Below are 20,885 nucleotides of genomic sequence, written 5' to 3' on the forward strand. Positions count from 1 at the left end.
ATTCAGCGGCGGACCTAGCACATTTGGCGCCCTAGGCGAGATTCACCACTGCGCCGCCCCCCCCCCCCCCCCCCCCCCCCCAAAAAAAGATTTTTTTTTTTTTTTGTAATTTTTTTTTTTTTGTAATTTTTCTTTTTTTATGGCTTTTGCCTCTTCATAGTTCTCTAATGTTAGACTTTCTTTCCTCAACGCTCAATTCTATAAACACTTGACCGATACCCATCAATGCACAGCGCTCTAGCATGTTCTGACTGTGAACACCTAAAGCTGAGGCTCAGACCGACCGACCGTTTTAGATTTTTGGCTCATTTCCCCTTATGTTAGAATTTTTTTTATGTAAAAATAATGGTTGCAGATATTGAGGGGGGCGCCAAAACTGCACAGAGAAAAAAAAATTTAAATAAATTTTTTATTTTTTTTGGTGCCCCCCTCTGGGTGGCGCTCTAGGCGACCGCCTATATCGCCTGTAGGAAGGTCCGCCCCTGCATGCTCACTTCATGCAGATGCACCTCCGAGTACTTCGAGAAACGTCCGTACTTTCCGCCAATCAGCGCGCTCTCTCTGTGGCTGCCACAGGCTTGCCCCAGTGAGAGGATTCTCCGACGCTGCAGCTGGACCCTACTCAAAGTCTGACGTCATCGCGGAGGGATATCACATACAAACGAAGCGACTGGGCGGCAGTTTCCGGGCTACATTACGTCGATGGATCACTTCGCCTCTAGTGACAATTATTGTAGCATACAAGCCAACTAGCAATAATAATCATAAAGAGTAACATCGGATAATAAAGCTATTTGAAAAAACAGTTGCTTACTCTAACTAACTGGCTGTTGCTTAGGTAGTTTGTTTTTCCGTTTCCAAGGTGCTTGAAGTGAACTGAAGACTCGTCGGGACGATGGTAAGTGACGTTATTAGCACTCATGCTAGCTCTCTGTTAGCGCTACTAGCTAGCTAGCTTCACAGCTAACGTGGTTAACACATCACTCGCACCAGTCTGAACGGTCGAGATAGATAGATAGATATTTGGCACATTATTAACGTGGAGGACCGTAATACGCTACAATTGTCTGAATTATCTGGCCGGTTAACCCGTCTGTTTGGCGAGCTAGTCGTCGGCACGGTAGTGTCTTCAGCTAACTGTCAAGTAACGAATGGTGACGAACGGTCCGTTTTATTATGAATTGAAAATGGGGGACCCTGATGTAAACTAGACGAAAGTCTTTCTCTGATCTGCATCCCCTTATTAACAATTGTGTGTATTGAGCTGTACTGTATTGTACCCCATTCTGCAATCTGTTAATAAAATGTTCGATCAATCAATCCAATCCATAACAGATCACCTCTCAGGAATATGATGCACATTCATTACAATCTCTGCAGCAGCAGCAGCAATGCCCTCCTTAAAGCTATTAAACCATTATTACTGCCATTGAGATCAAGAATCAAGAGGTTTATTATTATTTGTCACATACATGATACCATCAGGGCTGCATACAGTGAAATGTGGGGTGATCATCATGCCCACATTGATTGTGCCAAAATACAATAATACAATATAGGCATACTAGAAAAAATAAACATAGATAAATAAAATAGGTAAGAGACACAAGATATACATGGTAAAAAAAAAAGTTCCTGAGAAACTGGTTTCTACTATACAGTATACAATTTACAATTTTAACTCTTAAATGTATCTAAACTATACTATTAGTACCTCCTTCCTTCCTTCCTATAGTATAGTTATATTCTATAGAGATATATAATGTACTTGTCGGACCCAGTCAACTGTTGCCACTAGTAACACCAGCTGCATAGCAATAAGGATCGACAGGAAATATTAATAATGGAACATGTTATGTTAATGTTATAAGAAAGTTGCATAATAATATCCCGTTAGAATGACTTAGGTTGGTGGCAACAACAACGTCGGCCAATGTTGGATTATTATTTGAGACCTTTTCTCTCAAGAGCTCGAGTCGAGGTCTGTCTGCTCTCTGCAGCTTTGAATCAAGAGAGTGGTGGGCGTGGTGGTGCTGGGGTGTAAAAATAGATGTTCTATAGATGTTCTATTTTCTAATAAATGCTTAATGACTTCCATCGTATATGTACTGTATATGGCATTGTTGTGATCATACGATGCACCCCCATGAATGCGCAGTAGCCATTTGTTTTGAGTCCATTACACGGCTCGTAATAATAAAGGTTAGCTGTTGATTGTCACTCACAAATGTGGTGTTATATAGTTTTGTAAAAATGCAAAAAAAAATGGTTAACGTGATGCCGGTCTAGCCACCACGAGACATTTTGACTTCTTCTTCTTCTTGACACGTATTGCACCACTACGTTGCACCGCATTCTGCTGCTCCTCCGGAATGATCCTCGGTGCCACCCCTCCTTCCTCTCCCCTCTCTCTCTCTCTACCACAGCAGGCCTCCCTCCCTTCCCCCCGCATTGAACCAAACCATGCTTGGTGCAGTAGGCTGACGCGATCCGCAGTGCATATGCTCTGCAAAAAAAAAAAAAATTAGGAATGCGACTATAAAAGGCCCCAGTTGTTGGGTGACGAATAAATTCTTGTCCTCCTGGTGTGCCTTCAGCTTTTATCCCTTAATAATTTCTGTTTTTGTGGATAGGAGTGGGCCTCTGCCCACAAGTCTGTATTATTATTATTATGTTTGTGTTTTACACCATATGATTAGACACTGCTGCTGCTCGGCAGTGACTAATGGGGATCTTAAATAAATAAATAAAATTAGACACAAGATCTGTTTTAAAAAGTTGTTGCCACCTGCCACGTAGGGGAATTAAAAGGAGCCTACACTATTTTAATCGTCAATATACTAATATGCTCTTGTCCAGACTGCAGATAAGACATAATAATTATCAAATAATCTCCATTGACCATATTCACACGGTGGCCATTTGCTCTTATATCGGGCTCATGTTGGGTTCCCCTTACACCCTCGGTCAATACAATCGGTTGCCTGTCCTACACACACACACACACACACACACACACACACACACACACACACACACACACACACACTGGTCCTAAAAGGATCAGCTGTTTCTTACTCTGGTTCAAAGCCTGCAACACTATGTTCCTCGGTTGTTCAGCACCCAACACTGCAGCCTTGTAAATCTCCCAACACTGGACTGCACTGTGTGCACTGATCCAGACACAGTGCTGGCTTCAGCACCAGATGGATGGTGGTGGACAGAGACAGAGAGGATCCCCCCGCCCCACACACACACTGGATGTGATGGAGCAGTGCACTGCATATTGAATGCACAGTACAGACTTGCAATTCAACTGAATTTACATGAAATGGGGATGTTTTAACTAAAACATGCCACAATAGTATTTTAGTATAGTATTTACACATGCAAAAAAATGCCACTTATCGAGTTTACGCAGTTATCGATAATTGTAGATAAATCGATAAGTGGTCTCAGCCTTAACACTTTCAGAGCCCAAGCTTAATCTTGATTTACCGCTTGAATGCCCATTGCCCACCATCCACTTCAATGTTAATAACGCCTAATCTATGTTTTAAATTATGGCTATGTGTCTAATCTGCCTGTCGCTTATCAATGACTCGTTTTCCAGTCAACATTGTCGAAGCGGATTGTTTTTTTATCTGTTCATTTTTGTTTTTTTATAGCATTTTGAAAAGCCCTCGTTTTCAAGGAAAATATAAATATTCCATGATAATCGCCCTTTACCGGAATATTCTAGAATACACAAAAACGTTGTCATTTTTCGGCCTATTTATGAATCGTTTTCAAATAAACGCTAGATTATCGATAGTATATGTGTACGTATGCACGCTATATAGGCGATCTGAAAAATCGATTATCTGATTTCCTCAAAGCGATCGCCCACACACACACAGGGCGAACGCTGAGATCTCAGCAAATACAACTCTGATTATCCCAAGACTTGTAAAATAGATTCCTTACCTCAGATCAGATGTTCTCCAAAAATATCATTCCAATTCCTGATCGCCATTCCAAAAATCGATCGCTTTTATTGATCCAACGCTACATACTGTACATATGTATTCCACGCTGTTCTGAGGATCCACAATGAATCCGATCAGCTCGGGTTACATGCCTGAGAAGTAAAATGTGGATTCCGGATTTTTCTTTTCTCATCCATTTTCATTGAGTCCATTCCAAAAGGGTGTATTACCATCTGGGAGCCGATAGGGGCGGTTTTTTCACATCTGAGCTCCTACAGGGCCTGCGTACCAACGGGAGACTCGGTTGATGAAATTATGAATTCAGATCGCTAATAAAAAAATAAAACGATAATTGTCGTCGTGGGCATTCAGGCATTGGGCTGATAAAACGTCTGATCACGTTTTGGGCATTGAAAGTGTTAATACACATACACATTCTCAAGGCAACAGTTGGCCTGTATGTTCGGCCAGAGGCCTAGGCCCTGCAAGCCGAGGCTTGACAATAGTTATATAAAAAAAAAAAAGTAAAAAAAAATATATATATATATTAGTGCTGTCAAACGATTAAAATATTTAACTCGATTAATCGCATGATTGTCCATAGTTAACTCGCGATTAATCGCAAATTAATCGCATTTTTTTTTAAATTTTCTTTTTTACCTTAAACAGATCTTTTTCAAGTTCCAAGTTTTAATACTCTTATCAACATGCGAGTCAACAAATGCTTGCTTTGTGCAGCCATTTAACACAAAAGGATGACCCTCATGCATTGCAAATTTGCATCAAATTCAAAACAGAGTGATGCACAAAATAAGAAAATAATAATTTAAAACAATGAATAAAGTGTGCATGAAATAATAGGGGAAAGAAAACGTTAGGAACTTGTTACATTCACACACACAAGGGCTGATTAATCACACACCCCCCTCTCCCTCACACACACTCTCTCAGCTCTTTTTCTCTTTTGCCCCTTCCTCATCTCTATCACCCCCCTCTCTCTCTATATCTCACACACACACACACACACACACACACACACACACACACACACACACACACACACACACACACACACACACACACACACACACTTCAGAAACAAACATAGTATCAATGAGAGCATCAATAATACACCTGAGTGAAGTCTAGTAAAAAAAAAAAAAATTTAGTTAATCTTGAGTTAAAAAAATTAGTGGCATTAATAGAATCGGGAGTTAACGCGATATTAACGCGATATATTTGACAGCCTTAATATATATATATAAAAAAAGGCACAAAGTAGTAGTTATTAGTGCTGGCGATATTCAGTGTGCTACATTGGCGACCCTGTTCGTGCCTCACTAATTATAGCAGGTGTGTGTATTTCTGGCGGTGGAATATTTATACTCGTCTCTCATCACACTTCCTCAGCCTGAAGTGAAGCAAGGTTGACTGACTCGGATAGGCCCGATGACACCTCGCACGAGAGCGGCAGAAAGGTCTTCCATGAAGTAGAAAGCTGGCTCTGAGGGGGGGGGGGGGTGCGGGGGTCTGATTATGTCTCGGTTGTTTTACTAGAATGCAAAAGCTGATTTTGGAGCAGCAGGTATGACTGGACGAATTGATTCGAATCCAAGAGCTCCCGTCTGTCTTGGTCAGAGGCGCAACAGCGTTGGCGTCGATCTGTTCTGCATGTTTTTCCATTGGGTTTATCTCTTTCTGGATGGGGAAACCCTTGCGAGCACGGGAAGAACATCCACACAGAAAGGCCCGGGAGATACCTAGGGATGGGTACCGAATTCTGTACTTTTAAAGGTACTTACCGAAACACGTCGGTACTACAGAGTATCGATTCACGTGAGATACTGTAAAAAAAACAGCAATTTTTTTTACACGTATTATTATTACTTTTTATTTAATTTTTGGTCAACGTTAACACGCACAATATACGCTAGGATTTGACTTGATTCAACAACAAAGCAGTCGGGGCAATGGCAAGCCGAAAACTGTCGAAAGTGTGGTTATTTGAAGTTTGGATATTTCTTTTTCACAACTGAGATGGGTATATTAGATTTTTAGAGACTAAAGTACCCAAAAAAGGTACCGCTGAGTACCGTATCGGTTCAAATGTGAACGGTACCCATCCCTAGAGATACCCCACCTGGGTACCTGACAACCTGGTCCCCAAGCGGGAATCGAACCCAGGAACTTCGTGTTGTGCGGTGACCACTACACCACCTTGTACATGGGTGTGAGACCCCAACACCAACACAGTGACTTTATAAGCCTATTTTGCCAGGGGGCTTCTTCTGTGAGGGCAAAGTGAGGGCTAGCTTACTGCTGATTTTAGGATTGTGGTTGGAACAGATGAAATATTATATCTTGGAACAAACACGCGTATTGGCTTGCGGACACTGATGAGATTAACTACTTGGGTATAAAAATGTGGTATCAAATGACTGTGTCGCATTCGATACCCAGAATTTTTTCGATACTCGATAGTATCGAAGTAATCCGATCAATGCCATAAAACTGTAGAATTTCGATGCCCAGCCCTAGTCCCGCCCGACTATCCTGTTTCGCTCGGAAACTCATCACAGTAAGGAAGCTTGTTGGCCGCTAAATGTCATTTCATGGTGTGTTTAATGAACGTGTCTTTCCTAGGGTGAGGAGCAAGAGCCAAAACTCTAGTCTCTAATAGAGCCATATGAAATCTGTTAATTTTTTTTCCAAATTCCATTTTATTTTTTTCCAAATTCCGTTTTTTCCGTTTGAATATTTCAGAATTCTGTATTTTGCTTTGTACGCTCATTTTACCATCAGAAATGGTGTCTAATAAGTGGGAATGAATAAATGTCCACAATTTAATAAGATATAACAGTCCATTTAATAGGGCTGTCTTAAATACTTCGAAGCTTCGAAGCTTCGTTCGATGGGCATGGGATTCGAATATGAAAATAAAATTCGATTATTAAAAAAAAAAAATATATATATATATATATATATATATATATATTTTTGCTAAATCAACTTTGCCTCTCTTTGTTAACTACAACAAGCAATGCTGTTTGTTATTTAAGATGAGGTCGGACTCTGCACTGACAGATTTGTGTTCATTGTGCTGCTTTTATAAAGCCTCAAATGACGGCTTACAATATTTCATGAAAGCAAAGTGTTTTGTTTGTCTACGATTTAAAAAGGTTTAAACTTTACAGCACTGACGAAGTTGAACAAAGTGCTGTACAAGTCCCACAACATTAAAAAAAAAAAAAAACGTTTTAATTTTAATTTTTTTTTATAGTTGATTCCATTTTTATTGCGCGATTCCGTGATCGCGGATTCCATATGGCTCTAGTCTCTAAGTACCACCCTGTGGTGCTTTTTCATAAGACTGTTGATCAGAGACAGAATTTGCAGACACTTGACTCTAACCATGGTCATTTCTAGCTGCGACCAGCAGCTCTATAGCTATAACAGTTTCCCTACCGTCTAGCAGCCACTGTTTCCACACTAGGAGGCAGAGATTTGGCAAGTGTGCGTGTTCATGCCAATTGGCAAAAAAAGGGCATCGCAGTGGGAGTGGCCCATTGCAAAAGGGCTCATGACTTGTCTTCCAAATGGATTCACAGACTTGCACAACGGTTGGTCGTGAGCCAATGGATGGCTGATTAACTGTTTGTGCCAATTGGCAAAAAGGGGGCGAGGCAGTGGCCTATAACAAAAACACACAACTTCTAAGCGGTATCACGTAACATGGCAACACTTTGCGTTTGTTCTTGCCCCATGACCACGTTTCCCACAAAGGTATACAGACACACTAGGGTTGGAACGATACCACTTTTTCATGTCTGATACCGATGTCACAGACTTGAGTATCAACCGATACCGATCATACCCCCCCCCCCCTCTTAAAAACAAAAACCTGTTTAACCTAACCATCTATAAAACATCATGCTAAAACTGTGAAACCAGACTATCCGCACAACATAGGCTACACCCAGAGATCATCCATGAGTTAACACTGCTGCTGCTCATCACACGAGAAGCGTAATCTGTAAAATCCAAACGACGCCCAACAGTACTTGCTACTGCAGAATTTGCTAACTACAAATATACAGCGCACCGCCTACATGAGTACTGTAATTAATTACCATTAGTAGAAACACTTGTAAAACTGCCTGAAACAGTACACTGATGCATTTTTCACCCTTCCATAAAAAAAAGTAAATGAATAAATTCCTGTCCACACCAATGGTGTTTTTGAAAATCGCTGTCCACACAACACAAAAACACATGAACTGACCTGATGGCAGGCTACAGGGTGCTCTCCATGGTCCTGATTGACCTGATGGCAGGCAGCAAGGATCTCTCCATGGTCCTGATTGACCTTGAAGGCAGGCTGCTGGGATCTCTCCGTGGTCCTGATTGCAATGAAAAGACTCCAAAATTATATTGGAAAGAAACCAACAGTGAATCAACCATTTAACCAGTAATATTGACTGGCTAACCGGATATCCTTGCACATCCCTATTTTGTTCAACATAACAAGCTAATTGTTGGCTTATAGCTGCTAGCACTAGCCATCACACACTAGTCCCATAACACTCGATAACAATTAGCCTATCCAAATGCTTCAATATCGACTGAAAGATACTGAAGCATCAGGGAAAATAAACCTGACTCATGATACGCTTCATGTCTGGAAGAAGTAGACCTCGCCTACAAACGTCTGACACTCCTCTCTTTTCCCCAACAGGCCGACCAACTGACTGAGGAGCAGATCGCTGGTGAGTGTTGCCTTAAGCCCTGAATGTAGTAAATAGGGTTGGGTACCGAACGGTACTTTTAAGGGGCCGAGTACCGATGCACGCTAGATCAATCGTTACCAAAATGTGGGTACCTTTACATGTTTAGTATAAGAGTGTAATATGTAGGGATGCACCGAAATTTCGGCCACCGAAATGAATCATTTTTGGCCTTTCGGCATTCGGTTTTCGGCCAACTGTTTCCTATTTTCGGTATCGGTTTCGGCCAAGAATTTCCCATTCGGTGCATCCCTAGTAATATGCTAGACAAGAGGGAGCATTTTCCACAAATATATATATATATTACTGTCCCGTCTCTTGGGTCTTTAGAAAGACCAGATGAGGTCAGAGAAGTTTGATCATATTTACTGAAGATGGCCAGATAATGTGGATATTTAAACATTTACTAACGTAATACATAATCATGTGATTTATTCTGTGTGTTGTATTACAACAATAGATAAGAACATTTTCAAAATTAACAACAATGTTGAAATTGAGAAGTTTGGACTTAACCTCTTAAGCCCTAGCCATATTTTGAGAAAATCCACCTAAAAATACATAACTAAGTCAGGGTTTCCGTTATCCGGTAATTACCGTTTTTACCGATAAAATCTGTTGGAAGTCCGACATTTAAATCTCTCCGGTCATAATGTCCTGCGCGCATTCAAGCGCGTGCTCGGATTGCATGCCATAGACTGCCCGGCCACCAGGAACCGGTATCGGTTCAAATGTGAACGGTACCCAACCCTAGTGGTAAAGCTCTCGGTCCTCGACCACATCTCCTCACTGGCCTCACACCAGGCGTGGTGAGGTGAGGGACAGTTTATTTAACCTGGCAGGAGCTACGAGGCTCTGGGCCATGTGGCCGTTGAAATGCTCCTTTCCAGCACATGGTAGGGAGTAGCTGGCATACCGCCACACACACACATGACACAGCCTGTGGTCTTAACGACCCATCCCTCTACTCTGTCCGTTTCATTTGTTTTAATCGCATTGGATGGACCGCTGTTGGGTCTTTTTTTATCCTTGTTGCTTTTGGATTAAAAGCGCATTTTACGGCAGCGCTGGAAGAAGTGCACGTATTTCTGTGAGGGATGCTTGATTGTAGGGCTGTGGATTGGCAAGAATCTTGCCAAAGAAGGTGGCGTCCTTCGTTGGCTTGAGTTGGCCTTGCAACGTGAAGAGAGAGATCCCTTTTTTAACTCTTTCTAACTTCTTGCTGAAAGGACCGCTGCACAGATGGCACGTATTTGTACTACATGCAAAAAGCTGCATGCTTTCTAACCCAAGCTGCATGGAATTGGCATAGAGTGGGCCTGTCTGCAGGGGAGGAAATTAGGCCACTTTACTCGCCAAATGAGAGTATTTTTTTTTGATCCACTTTTCTCCCATTTTCTATATTTTCTCCCATCCCAATTTCGTATCATCCAATTCAACCCTCCCCTGTCACGAACACTGTTTCTTGCCTCCCACAAGCCGGCTGCAATGTGGACTAAGTCATACATAGCACAAGTCCCCTCCGGTACTTGAGGTAACAGCAGTCGCATCTTTTCACCTGCGCAGCTCGATCTCTCAGTGGCGAGGAGTAACGCGTGGGAGGCTCACGCTGCCCCCGACACTTCTGATTCTACTGTGCAGGCGCACCAACCGACCTGTAGGAGTCGCTGTCCACAACGCCCGATCCCCACCCATCAGTTTCCCACCCCCTAATACGGTCAATGTGTATTAGTATGAACGACTAGCTAAACTGAAAGCAAATGTGGAGCGCTGGGCTCGAACAGGCGAGCCCAGCGTCTCCAGATTTTGTGGCGAGCGCCTTGCCCACTACGCCACGTAGCCGCCCCATGAGAGTATTTTTTACGTTTGGCGAGTTATTCATGAAGACCACTCGCCAGTCTGGCGAGTATACAAAATGAAAAAAAACATTATGCAATCACGGTCACTGGCTTCTGAGTGCTCGCTTTGTTGACAGCGCCATGAGAGCACTGCACAAGACCCGCGGACATATAGAATGTTTAATAAAAGTTCCCGCAGGACTGGCCAACCCACGAACATATAGAATGTTTAATAAAATTTCCTGCGGTACTGGCCATCAGTCAAGGGAGCACTCGCAAACAGATAACGGTAAACACAGCATTGGGCGGTCAGGTGGTGTAGCGGAGATTGCGTTTGTCACCAACGCCGGAGACGCTGGACTCGCCTGTTCGAATCCAGCTCCCGGCGTTGTCACCAGCTTGGCTGGCCGTTCACACTAATACAATTGGCAGTATTAGAGGGTGGGAGAAGCTGGCGGGGTGGGTCCGGGTCGTTGTAAACAGCGACTCCTACAGTTTGGTCGGGGCGCCTGCTCAGCGCGGATAGGATCTAAGGGGGGTAGTGTGATCCTTCCACACGTTACACCCTCTCAGTGAGAGTCCGCGCTGCCAGGTGAAAAGAAGCGGTTGCTTGGCTGGACGTGTGTCGGAGGAAGCACGTGATAGCCTCCACTCTCCCAGACCGACTGTGGGGGGTAAGTGCGCAGCGACCAGGAAGGGGATTGGGAATTGGCATAACGACTAACATTGGGATGGGATAAAATCAGAGGAAAAGGGAGGAGGGAAAAGATTAAAAAAAAAAAAAAAAAAAAAAAAAACACAGCAGAAGATGGAAAACAGACATCTAGAAGTTTTTATTATTCCATAAAGCAGACCAATACGGGACATCACTGCTAACTAACGCCCCACTGCTTCTGCCACCGTGTTCCTAAACAGAGTTCAAGGAGGCCTTCTCGCTCTTCGATAAGGACGGCGATGGCACCATCACCACCAAGGAGCTGGGCACCGTGATGCGCTCGCTGGGCCAGAACCCCACCGAGGCAGAGCTGCAGGACATGATCAACGAGGTGGACGCTGATGGTGAGGCAGACACACTATACACACACACACACACACACACACACACACACACACACACACACACACACACACACACTAGTACACCCACATACATACACGCACATACACACACACGCACACACCATATATACACATACTAGTACACCCACATACATACACGCACATGCATACACAATTACACACACATGCACATATATTAGGGGTGGGAATCACCAGAGGCCTCACAATACGATATTATCACGATACCATAAGTCACGATACGATAGTATTGCAATTCAAAATATATTGCGATATGCCGAGTATTGCGATATTAATATTGTGATATATTGCGATTTATTACCCGTTTTCAGTTGCAAAGTAAAACTTTGTCGACATGTTTTATCTAATAAAATAAAGTTTTCAGTCTGTTCATCTCACTTCAATCATTTTTATTGCAGCAAATGGGATTTTCTCAAGCAGACAGATGTCAACACTGTAATAATCTGTGTTGCATGTACCTGACAAACTGAACCGTTTGTATTACAGTCATATTCCAACTTAACTGAATGCACACGTGTGTGTGTGTGGACTACTGTACTATTACAGGTATTGAAATGAACAATGCAACTTCCTTATACAAAAAAATACTTGCCATCCTTGTATCGATACAGTATCGCCACGCAAAGTATTGCGATACTATACTGTATCGATATTTCCCCCCACCACTAATACACACACACCATATATACACATACATCCACATACATACATGCACACCATACACACATACATACACACACATGCACACATATATAAATACACATACATATATATACACCATATATTCACTCACACGCATACATGCACACCATACACACATACATACACACACCATATATAAATACACATCATATATACACGCACATACATATATATACACCATATATTCACTCGCACACATACTCACCATATATACACACATTAATATGGGGGCGACTGTGGCTCGGGAGGTAGAGCAGTCGTCTGGTAATCCGGAGGTTTCCGGTTCGATTCCCGGGCAGCATGTCGAAGTGTCCTTGAGCAAGACACTTAACCCCTAATTGCTCCCGATGAGCAGGTTGGCGCCTCGCATGGTCGCTTACGCCGTCTGTGTGTGAGTGAATGGCTAAAATGTGAGGAACAAAAATTGTAAAGCACTTTGGATAAAAGCGCTATATAAATGCAGCCATTTACCATTTACATACACACCACCACGCAAAGCGTGCACTCTCTCACACACACTGCTCCGGTCACGCATCCACTTGACTCAAAATACAGCATCTCTGTATTATTCTAGAAGTTATCGATACTAATAAAATGGGAGTATTGAGCCGTTTTTAACAGCTGGGTATTGCGATACCTTTCTAGTATGGGTGTATTGCGCAACACGAGTGTATCCCTTGACTGTCCTGCCTTGTGGTTTAAGATTAGGAATTACCTTGGGGATTCATTTGACTACAAGAGGGAATATTAACGCCACGGCTCGAGCACTTGTGCGCTGCGATAACAAACCACCCATGACTGCAGTGGGCTGCGTGTAGTTTGCTACGACCCCTGAGGCTTTGGCTATTGATTCTGCCCGGTCTGAATCTGCACGGAGGGCCTGCTTTGCATAAACACTTTGGGGAGAAGGATTTGCTCTCGCCTCTCTCCAAATCCCCCCCCCCCCCCCCCCTGTGCTGGTAATGGGGCCCGGGTGACTCATGACCCTCTCGTCCGCCTCGCACTCCGCAATGTCGCATGATTGATTGATGTCTTTTATTGATGCGATAAAACGAGGAGTGCGCAATACAATGCAAAGAATATTGATCAAACGGATAAAAACGCAATAAAGCCCTGGAGCTCGTTTCCATTGTCTAATCCCAATCCAGCTTTATTTATATAGCACGTTTTAAAAACAACAAGGTTGACCAAAGTGCTTCACAATCTAACCATAATATAGTATAATAAAAAAAAAAAGCAGACTACATTTTTTTAAATTGTAGGGAGAACAAATGGGTTTTTTAAGATGGGGCTTAAACATTGGGAGCGTTGGGGCCAGCCTAATGTGGGGGGCAACTCGTTCCACAGTTTGTGGTCCTTTTGAAATGAGACGAGTGAAGTGAATGTATGTGAGCGCGTGTGTGTGCGCAGGGAACATAAACCAAGATACAATATGAATAACTTCATACAAAAAAACAATACTTCACATCAATAGAGACCTCGTCAAACAACAATGACCCTACAGGGGTTCCAATACTTAAAACCAATACAGGGGACAGAAAAATTATTGCAGATTAAGAACCATTTTGCAGCAATCTTTTTAAGGAGGTCTTGAAGGTAAATCTGGAAGTAAGTACCCTTTTTATATTTTCAGGTAGTCTGTTCCATAAAACATTTTTTTAAGATTTAAATTTGAAGGGTACAATGTTGTGTGTGGAGCTTCCTCTGCCCAGTTGTTGTTTTTAGTGATCACGGTCATAGACTGAACTAAACCTGTCATGTGCCCGAACTGTCGGACGTATACCATGCGCTCGTCTCGTCCACCGTTAACGGCTGTTTCCCACACAAGCGGACTGACCGCCCGCTCGCCACCTCGCCTGGGCAAACTGACGGTTCCACGAGATTTTGGATTGTAGGAAAGTGACCCAGACTGTTCCTTGGCGCCTCAAACTCTGTTTTACTTTGGAAATGTTAATTCGATTTTTGAAAAAAAAAAAACCCTATTAGAGTTTTGTGTTTATTTAGGTTTTTCACAGAAAATTATGAATAAGTAACCTGAGCGTATATAATGGGCCTGTAGATTACCAGGCTATGTGGCTCTGGTTTCCACAGGAATTATTCATATATTTGAAAATCAATGCCCATCCCAAAGTTCGCACAAGGGCCTTGGAAGTGCTTATAGTGCTTGATTTGTCAAAAAAAAGTCAAGGCCTGGAATTCCTTAAACAACCAATTTTTTTAACAAGGTGCTTAAAAAGTCATTGAAATTCAAATCAACCATTCACATTGAAAGTTGTTCATCCATGATAAAATTGGTTCTGAATCAAGAAATATTATTTTCTTAATCTCATTGACGGAAATAGGTTTTAAGCCATACATATTGGATCTGATTTTCAGTTCAATTAAAAAACGCATTTGTGGGTGGCGCAGTGGGCAAGGCGCTCGCCACTAACTCATGATGATATGCTGGTATCGTGCCCAGCTCTCTGCGTTGCTTCCGCCTTGGCCGGCCGTCATACTAACACAATGGACCTGTCTCAAAACCCTGCCCTCTTTTCTTGATCCTCCAATCACAGCTGTCGCTTACCTCTGACTTCCATTGGAGGATCAAGAAAAGGGGCAGGGTTTGAGATAGGTCTATTGGCAGTGTTAGAGGGTGGGAAAGCCGGTGGGTGGGGATTGGACGTTGTGGACAGCGACTCCTACAGGTCGGTTGGGTGACTCCTGTACAGCAGAAACAGGAAGTATCAGGGGCAGCGTGAGCCTCCCACGCGTTACTCCTCGCCACTGAGAGTTAGAGCTGTCTGGTGTAAAGATGCGACAGGCTGCCTCCTCGTGTACTGGAGGGGACACGTGATGCAAGGCTTCTATCCTCACTACAGCCGACCAGTGGGGGGCATAGTCTAGCAACGTTCAAGACAGGGGAGGGGAGAATTGTAATTACGAAAATTGGGATGGGAGAAAAATAGAAAAATAAGGAGAAAAAGTGGATATAAAAAATAAAAACGCATTTAAAAATGAATTGTATCCTTTTAAATACCATTTAAAATGGAAAATAGTGCTTAGAAAAGTCCTTGAATTTCATTTAGCAATGTCTGTGGGAACCCTGCCATCCCTACCAATGACCTTGGACAATTACATTTATGAACTGCAACGACGTATTCCTTAAAGCTAGAAGCAGTGTGATTGTGACGTCTTCAGCAGGACTTACTTACACTCTGCCTCCTCTGTGTCTTTCTGTCTTCTCTTCGTAGGTAACGGCACAATCGACTTCCCTGAGTTCTTGACCATGATGGCGAGGAAGATGAAGGACACAGACAGTGAGGAGGAGATCAGAGAAGCCTTCAGAGTCTTTGACAAGGTGAGGGACGAGTGGATGGATAGATAGCCGGATGGGTGTAGCATCGCCTGGTGTACGATAATTATCGTATTTCTATGATACTTTTGCCCTTTGTACGATAATTTATGCCAAAAGTCCCATAATGTACATCATTTTAGTTACTGTCTACTTATTCACGTCCCCTTTGCCTTAACCCTTTCACTACCACACTACAGAAGGTTAACCCTTTCACTACCACACTACAGAAGGTTAACCCTTTCACTACCACACTATAGAAGGTTAACCCTTTCACTACCACACTACAGAAGGTTAACCCTTTCACTACCACACTACAGAAGGTTAACCCTTTTCACTACCACACTACAGAAGGTTAACCCTTTTCACTACCACTACAGAAGGTTAACCCTTTCACTACCACACTACAGAAGGTTAACCCTTTCACTACCGCACTACAGAAGGTTAACCCTTTCACTACCACACTACAGAAGCTGAAGGTTAACCCTTTTCACTACCACACTACAGAAGGTTAACCCTTTTACTACCACACTACAGAAGGTTAACCCTTTCACTACCACACTACAGAAGGTTAACCCTTTCACTACCACACTACAGAAGGTTAACCCTTTCACTACCACACTACAGAAGGTTAACCCTTTCACTACCACGCTACAGAAGGTTAACCCTTTTCACTACCACACTACAGAAGGTTAACCCTTTTCACTACCACTACAGAAGGTTAACCCTTTCACTACCGCACTACAGAAGGTTAACCCTTTTCACTACCGCACTACAGAAGGTTAACCCTTTTCACTACCACACTACAGAAGGCTAACCCTTTTCACTACCACACTACAGAAGATTAACCCTTTCACTACCACACTACAGAAGATTAACCCTTTCACTACCACACTACAGAAGGTTAACCCTTTTACTACCACACTACAGAAGCTGAAGGTTAACCCTTTTCACTACCACACTACAGAAGGTTAACCCTTTTACTACCACACTACAGAAGGTTAACCCTTTCACTACAAAGTTTATAAAAATCCCATGGAAAATTTGTTTTGTAGAAAGGTTTTTGTAATGTGTGTACTGCAATAATTCAGCGTGATTATCCAAAATGGCCGTCCCCCACTCTCACCTGCCCGTCTGGGATCGCTTTCGGAGCAGACATTTCTTTGCTACAACGGTGATCAATCATTTTCACCATCAGCGGTGATTGGTCAGTTCGGGACCGTTCAGAACCGTACGTGGTCACTTGGCGGAGTGGCCTGTCAAATGACGCTCGCCGGATATATCGTCTTGTAACTCGAGAACCGAAGCACGCAAACTGTTTTCCTGAGGAGAATAATGATACAATAATACACCAAACTGTCCTAAGACATGGGCAGTGAGAGCTCCACTGGCTTCCCAATGCTGCACGAATCCGCTTCAAGGTCCTTGACCCAGCATAACGTGCAGCGAGGGGAACGGCTCCAGTCAATGGTCTCTAACTACTAGGGATGTTTGATATTGGCTTTTTTTTTTTACCGATATCTGATATACCAATATTGTCCAACTCATAATTTCCGATACCGATACCACCCGATACTAGGGATGCACCGAAAAATGTCAGCCGATACCGATTGTTCAACTATCACAATCGGCCGATACCGATACCGATATTTGTGGCAATTTTTTTTTATAATTATAAATATTTTATTTTTTTAATGCCTTTTTTTTTAATCTTTTTATGAAACTACTGTATATTTTTGTATGTCTCTAAATGTTTTGCTGAATTGAAAATGGAGGACCCTTATGTAAAAAAAGCCAAAAGTCTTTTTCTGGTCTTCATCCTCCAGTCCACTGTTGTTGTATTGAGCTGTACTGTATTGTACCCATTCTGCAATCTGTAAATAACTCTCTCTCTCTCTCTCTCTCTCTCTCTCTCTCTCTCTCTCTCTCTCTCTCTCTCTCTCTCTCTCTCTCTCTCTCTCCGTCACCCCCTGCAGGACGGTAACGGCTACATCAGCGCGGCAGAGCTACGGCACGTCATGACCAACCTGGGGGAGAAGCTCACGGACGAGGAGGTGGATGAGATGATCCGTGAGGCCGACATCGACGGAGACGGACAGGTCAACTACGAGGGTGAGACGCTTTCTGTGGACATTACGCTGCCTCTGCTCTCATCTCCTCTCCTCTCCTGTTGAATGATTTAGTGGCCTGCTCCCCCTCTCTCAGTGCAAATGTGAAAGAAGAAGATGGCTGAGACGATATGCCATTTGGAAGAATCTATAAATCGGGACAAATTGATCGATAAATATCTATTTTTAATTATTATTATAATATTTTTTAATTATTATTTAAACAACTAAGTTATGTTTATTTTGCAGCAATTCTTTGTCGTTGCCGCCATCTTTAGTGTTACAGATTTCCCTGTTCAAAACTTTTTTTCCCCCCCGAGTCCTTGTGTTTTTAGCCGAGTCCTTGTGTTTTGACCCGAGTCCTTGTGACTTTGTCAGAGTCCTTGTGTTTTTACCCGAGTCCTTATGGAGCAAGGAACCTTTTGTTGGAACATTGCTGTGCCAAGTTTTACTTTAGAAAGAAAAGGAAGAATGGATGATAGTCGAACCACTCGACTAACTAGTCCTGAATCTTTCATGTTTTATCTTGTGGATGCTTTCTTCTTATGCCTTGTTTTCTTATGCCTGTGTTTCTGATACATTGATTTTTTTCTTCCTTGCAGAGTTTGTCCAGATGATGACTGCCAAGTGAAGAGGGCCGTCACCTTTCTCTCTCACATTGCTTGTCCTCCTAAGATCACTCTGTCTTTAAGAAAGAAAAAAACAAAAAAAATACAATTATCAAACCAAAACTATAAAACTCTCGCCCACCCCCTTCCCAACCCCTCCAAAAAACAAGAAAAATCACAAAGTACTAAATTCTGTAATTGGCTTTTTTTCCTTTATCAAATCCAACTACTTCTGAGGTATCTGTTTAAAAGTTCACCTACAGAATAACCCCCAGAGAAGTTAATGGACCAAGCTTTCAGAGGGCTGAAGCCACGCCCCTCCCGCCGGACCAAGGCTCTTACAGAGTCGCCTAGATCCCGACTAGTCTCCTAGATCCTGACTAAATTAGAGGAAAGAGCAACACTCTGAAGGCAGAGGGCTAGGAACCCGTGCCAGAGATTGCTCAGAAAAACCTGATTTGAGTCTTTCCGCACCCCCTCCCAAAAAAAATCTAAAAGGAGAATTCAACATCTCTCGCACAAATGGCAGTGCTGATTTCTAACACTGAATGGGGTCGTAAGTATTCCTCTTGCATGCGCCCTCGCCAATGGCGGTCTCTCGTCACGGCGGGGTGATTCTGATCTTAGTCGGAGGTAGCGGTTTGGATTGTGTACACACTGGAGGTATATACGTGAATATATAGCTATATATCTGTAAAATACGTGTCACTAACGGTTAATGCAAGGACGTGATGTTTCAGTGTAGGATGTTGCATTGGGTGCTGGGTCGAAGGCGAGGCTTCTTCCCACCTCGAACCGTTTGCGAGGAGATCTAAAAGAAGGTATCTTTTTTTTCTCCCTCCCCCGCTATATATATATATTTTCACATTTCACATTTTTTTTCTGGGAGAGGCTGTTTTTGTCTTTTCGTTTTTTCGGAGACGTGGGCTTTTTAAACTCCCTGCAGCGCTGATCTGGAGTCGGGTTAGGTATGTGTGGTTGTACAGTTTCAGGATGTTCATTGTGAAAACACACTCGGAGAAAAGGCGATCGCTGTAAAGATATTTAATCTGCTGAACGGATATCCCGATGAGACGATGTTAATGTTATGCTTTTTAAATGTGTTTTATCCAATAATATTGTATTGATTACAAACTTTGGTCACAGTATATATATATATATTGGTGTATCGTAAAAGTTTGCATTGCTTATTGTTGATATAGTATATGACCTGTGACATGTTTTCTCCTTGGTTTTTGAAATGTGCCATAATAATCTAAAAGCCTCAACCTTCTTGCAAGATGACTTGTAGTTAATTAGACTATATAAATTAATATACTAAAAAGAATATATATATATTCTACAAACATATATTTGCACTTTGGTGTAAACCATATATCGATATTTAAATATGTTTTTGTTCTTAAAGAAGAAGAAGAAGAAGAAGAAAAAAATAAACCAAATTTTGCTGTCGTTGCTGCTGCTAGAACCACCCGTTCGTCTCGCCCATCTCTCGTTATCGTCGATGTGTCCAATCTTCACGTGGTAGTCCGGTGATCCAAGCTTCAATCTGCTTGCTGTTCTACAGAGCGGAACGCATATACCATATCGCAAATACTGGTGTATTTCTCTCTTTTTTTTTTATTATCTCCCCTCCCAGAGGGTTGATATCTTTCAAAGGGGACATTTAGAATCGGTATTTCAGACGGGGGATGAATTAGGGGGTTTTAGCGATGGATTATACGGGGTTGGTTTTGAGAGGTCCGTAACGGTTTGATCTTAATTTTAACGGACGGGCTAAAGCGGGGGTTACCTCTAGCGGTTCCGCTGAGCTCTTGAACTTGAGCCTCAGCTTTTGTTTTATCGAGGCTCTTTAATCGGTTACCCTTGATTTCAATGTCTGAAAGGAAATGCGTTATGGACTGTTAACTTCTGAAAGTAGCTTAGAATTAAAAGATGTGAAATATTGTTTTCCAAGAATCAATAAATTGATTGGACTTCACTCCACTTTACCAGTCTCCAGTTGTCATATTGTGTCTTGTATTTACTTATTTTTTTTTATTTTTTTTTCTACATGTATACTAGTGGATCCTCCATTTGTACTAATCTAGTTTAAATTTGAAACCGCTGCATCTAGAACATCTCGTGAATCTATTAATTACAAGGCAGTGGCTCGGGAGGTAGAGTAGCCGTCTGGTAATCCGGAGGTTCCCGGTTCGATTCCCCGGGCAGCGTGTCAGAAGTGCAAGACACTTAACCCCCTAACTGCTCCCGATGAGCAGGTCGGCATCTTTGCACGGTGTCCTCCTCCGCCGTCGGTGTGTGAGTGAACGGGTAAAATGTGAGGAACAAATTGTAAAGCGCTTTGGATAAAAGCTGTTCTATAAATCCACCAGTTACCAAGGTAATTATTTAAATATTTGTACAACACTTGTATATTCTGTATAAATTTATATAGAATATTCT

The 20,885-nt window shown here is 42.5% G+C and overlaps 1 protein-coding gene across 1 annotated transcript; it reads left to right on the forward strand.

The window, feature by feature from the left end:
- The first annotated feature begins 674 nt into the window (after positions 1-674).
- On the forward strand, positions 675-20,426 carry calm3a (calmodulin 3a (phosphorylase kinase, delta)). Its single transcript, XM_084322062.1, has 6 exons — positions 675-898; positions 8,704-8,734; positions 11,506-11,649; positions 15,624-15,730; positions 17,701-17,836; positions 18,435-20,426. Exons 1-6 carry the CDS (start codon positions 896-898, stop codon positions 18,461-18,463), a joined length of 450 nt encoding a protein of 149 aa, XP_084178188.1. The 5' UTR covers positions 675-895; the 3' UTR covers positions 18,464-20,426.
- The last annotated feature ends 459 nt before the right edge of the window (positions 20,427-20,885 follow it).

The sequence above is a fragment of the Notolepis coatsorum genome (genome assembly GCF_963971535.1).
Source record: "Notolepis coatsorum genome assembly, chromosome: 1".
NCBI lineage: Eukaryota > Metazoa > Chordata > Actinopteri > Aulopiformes > Paralepididae > Notolepis > Notolepis coatsorum.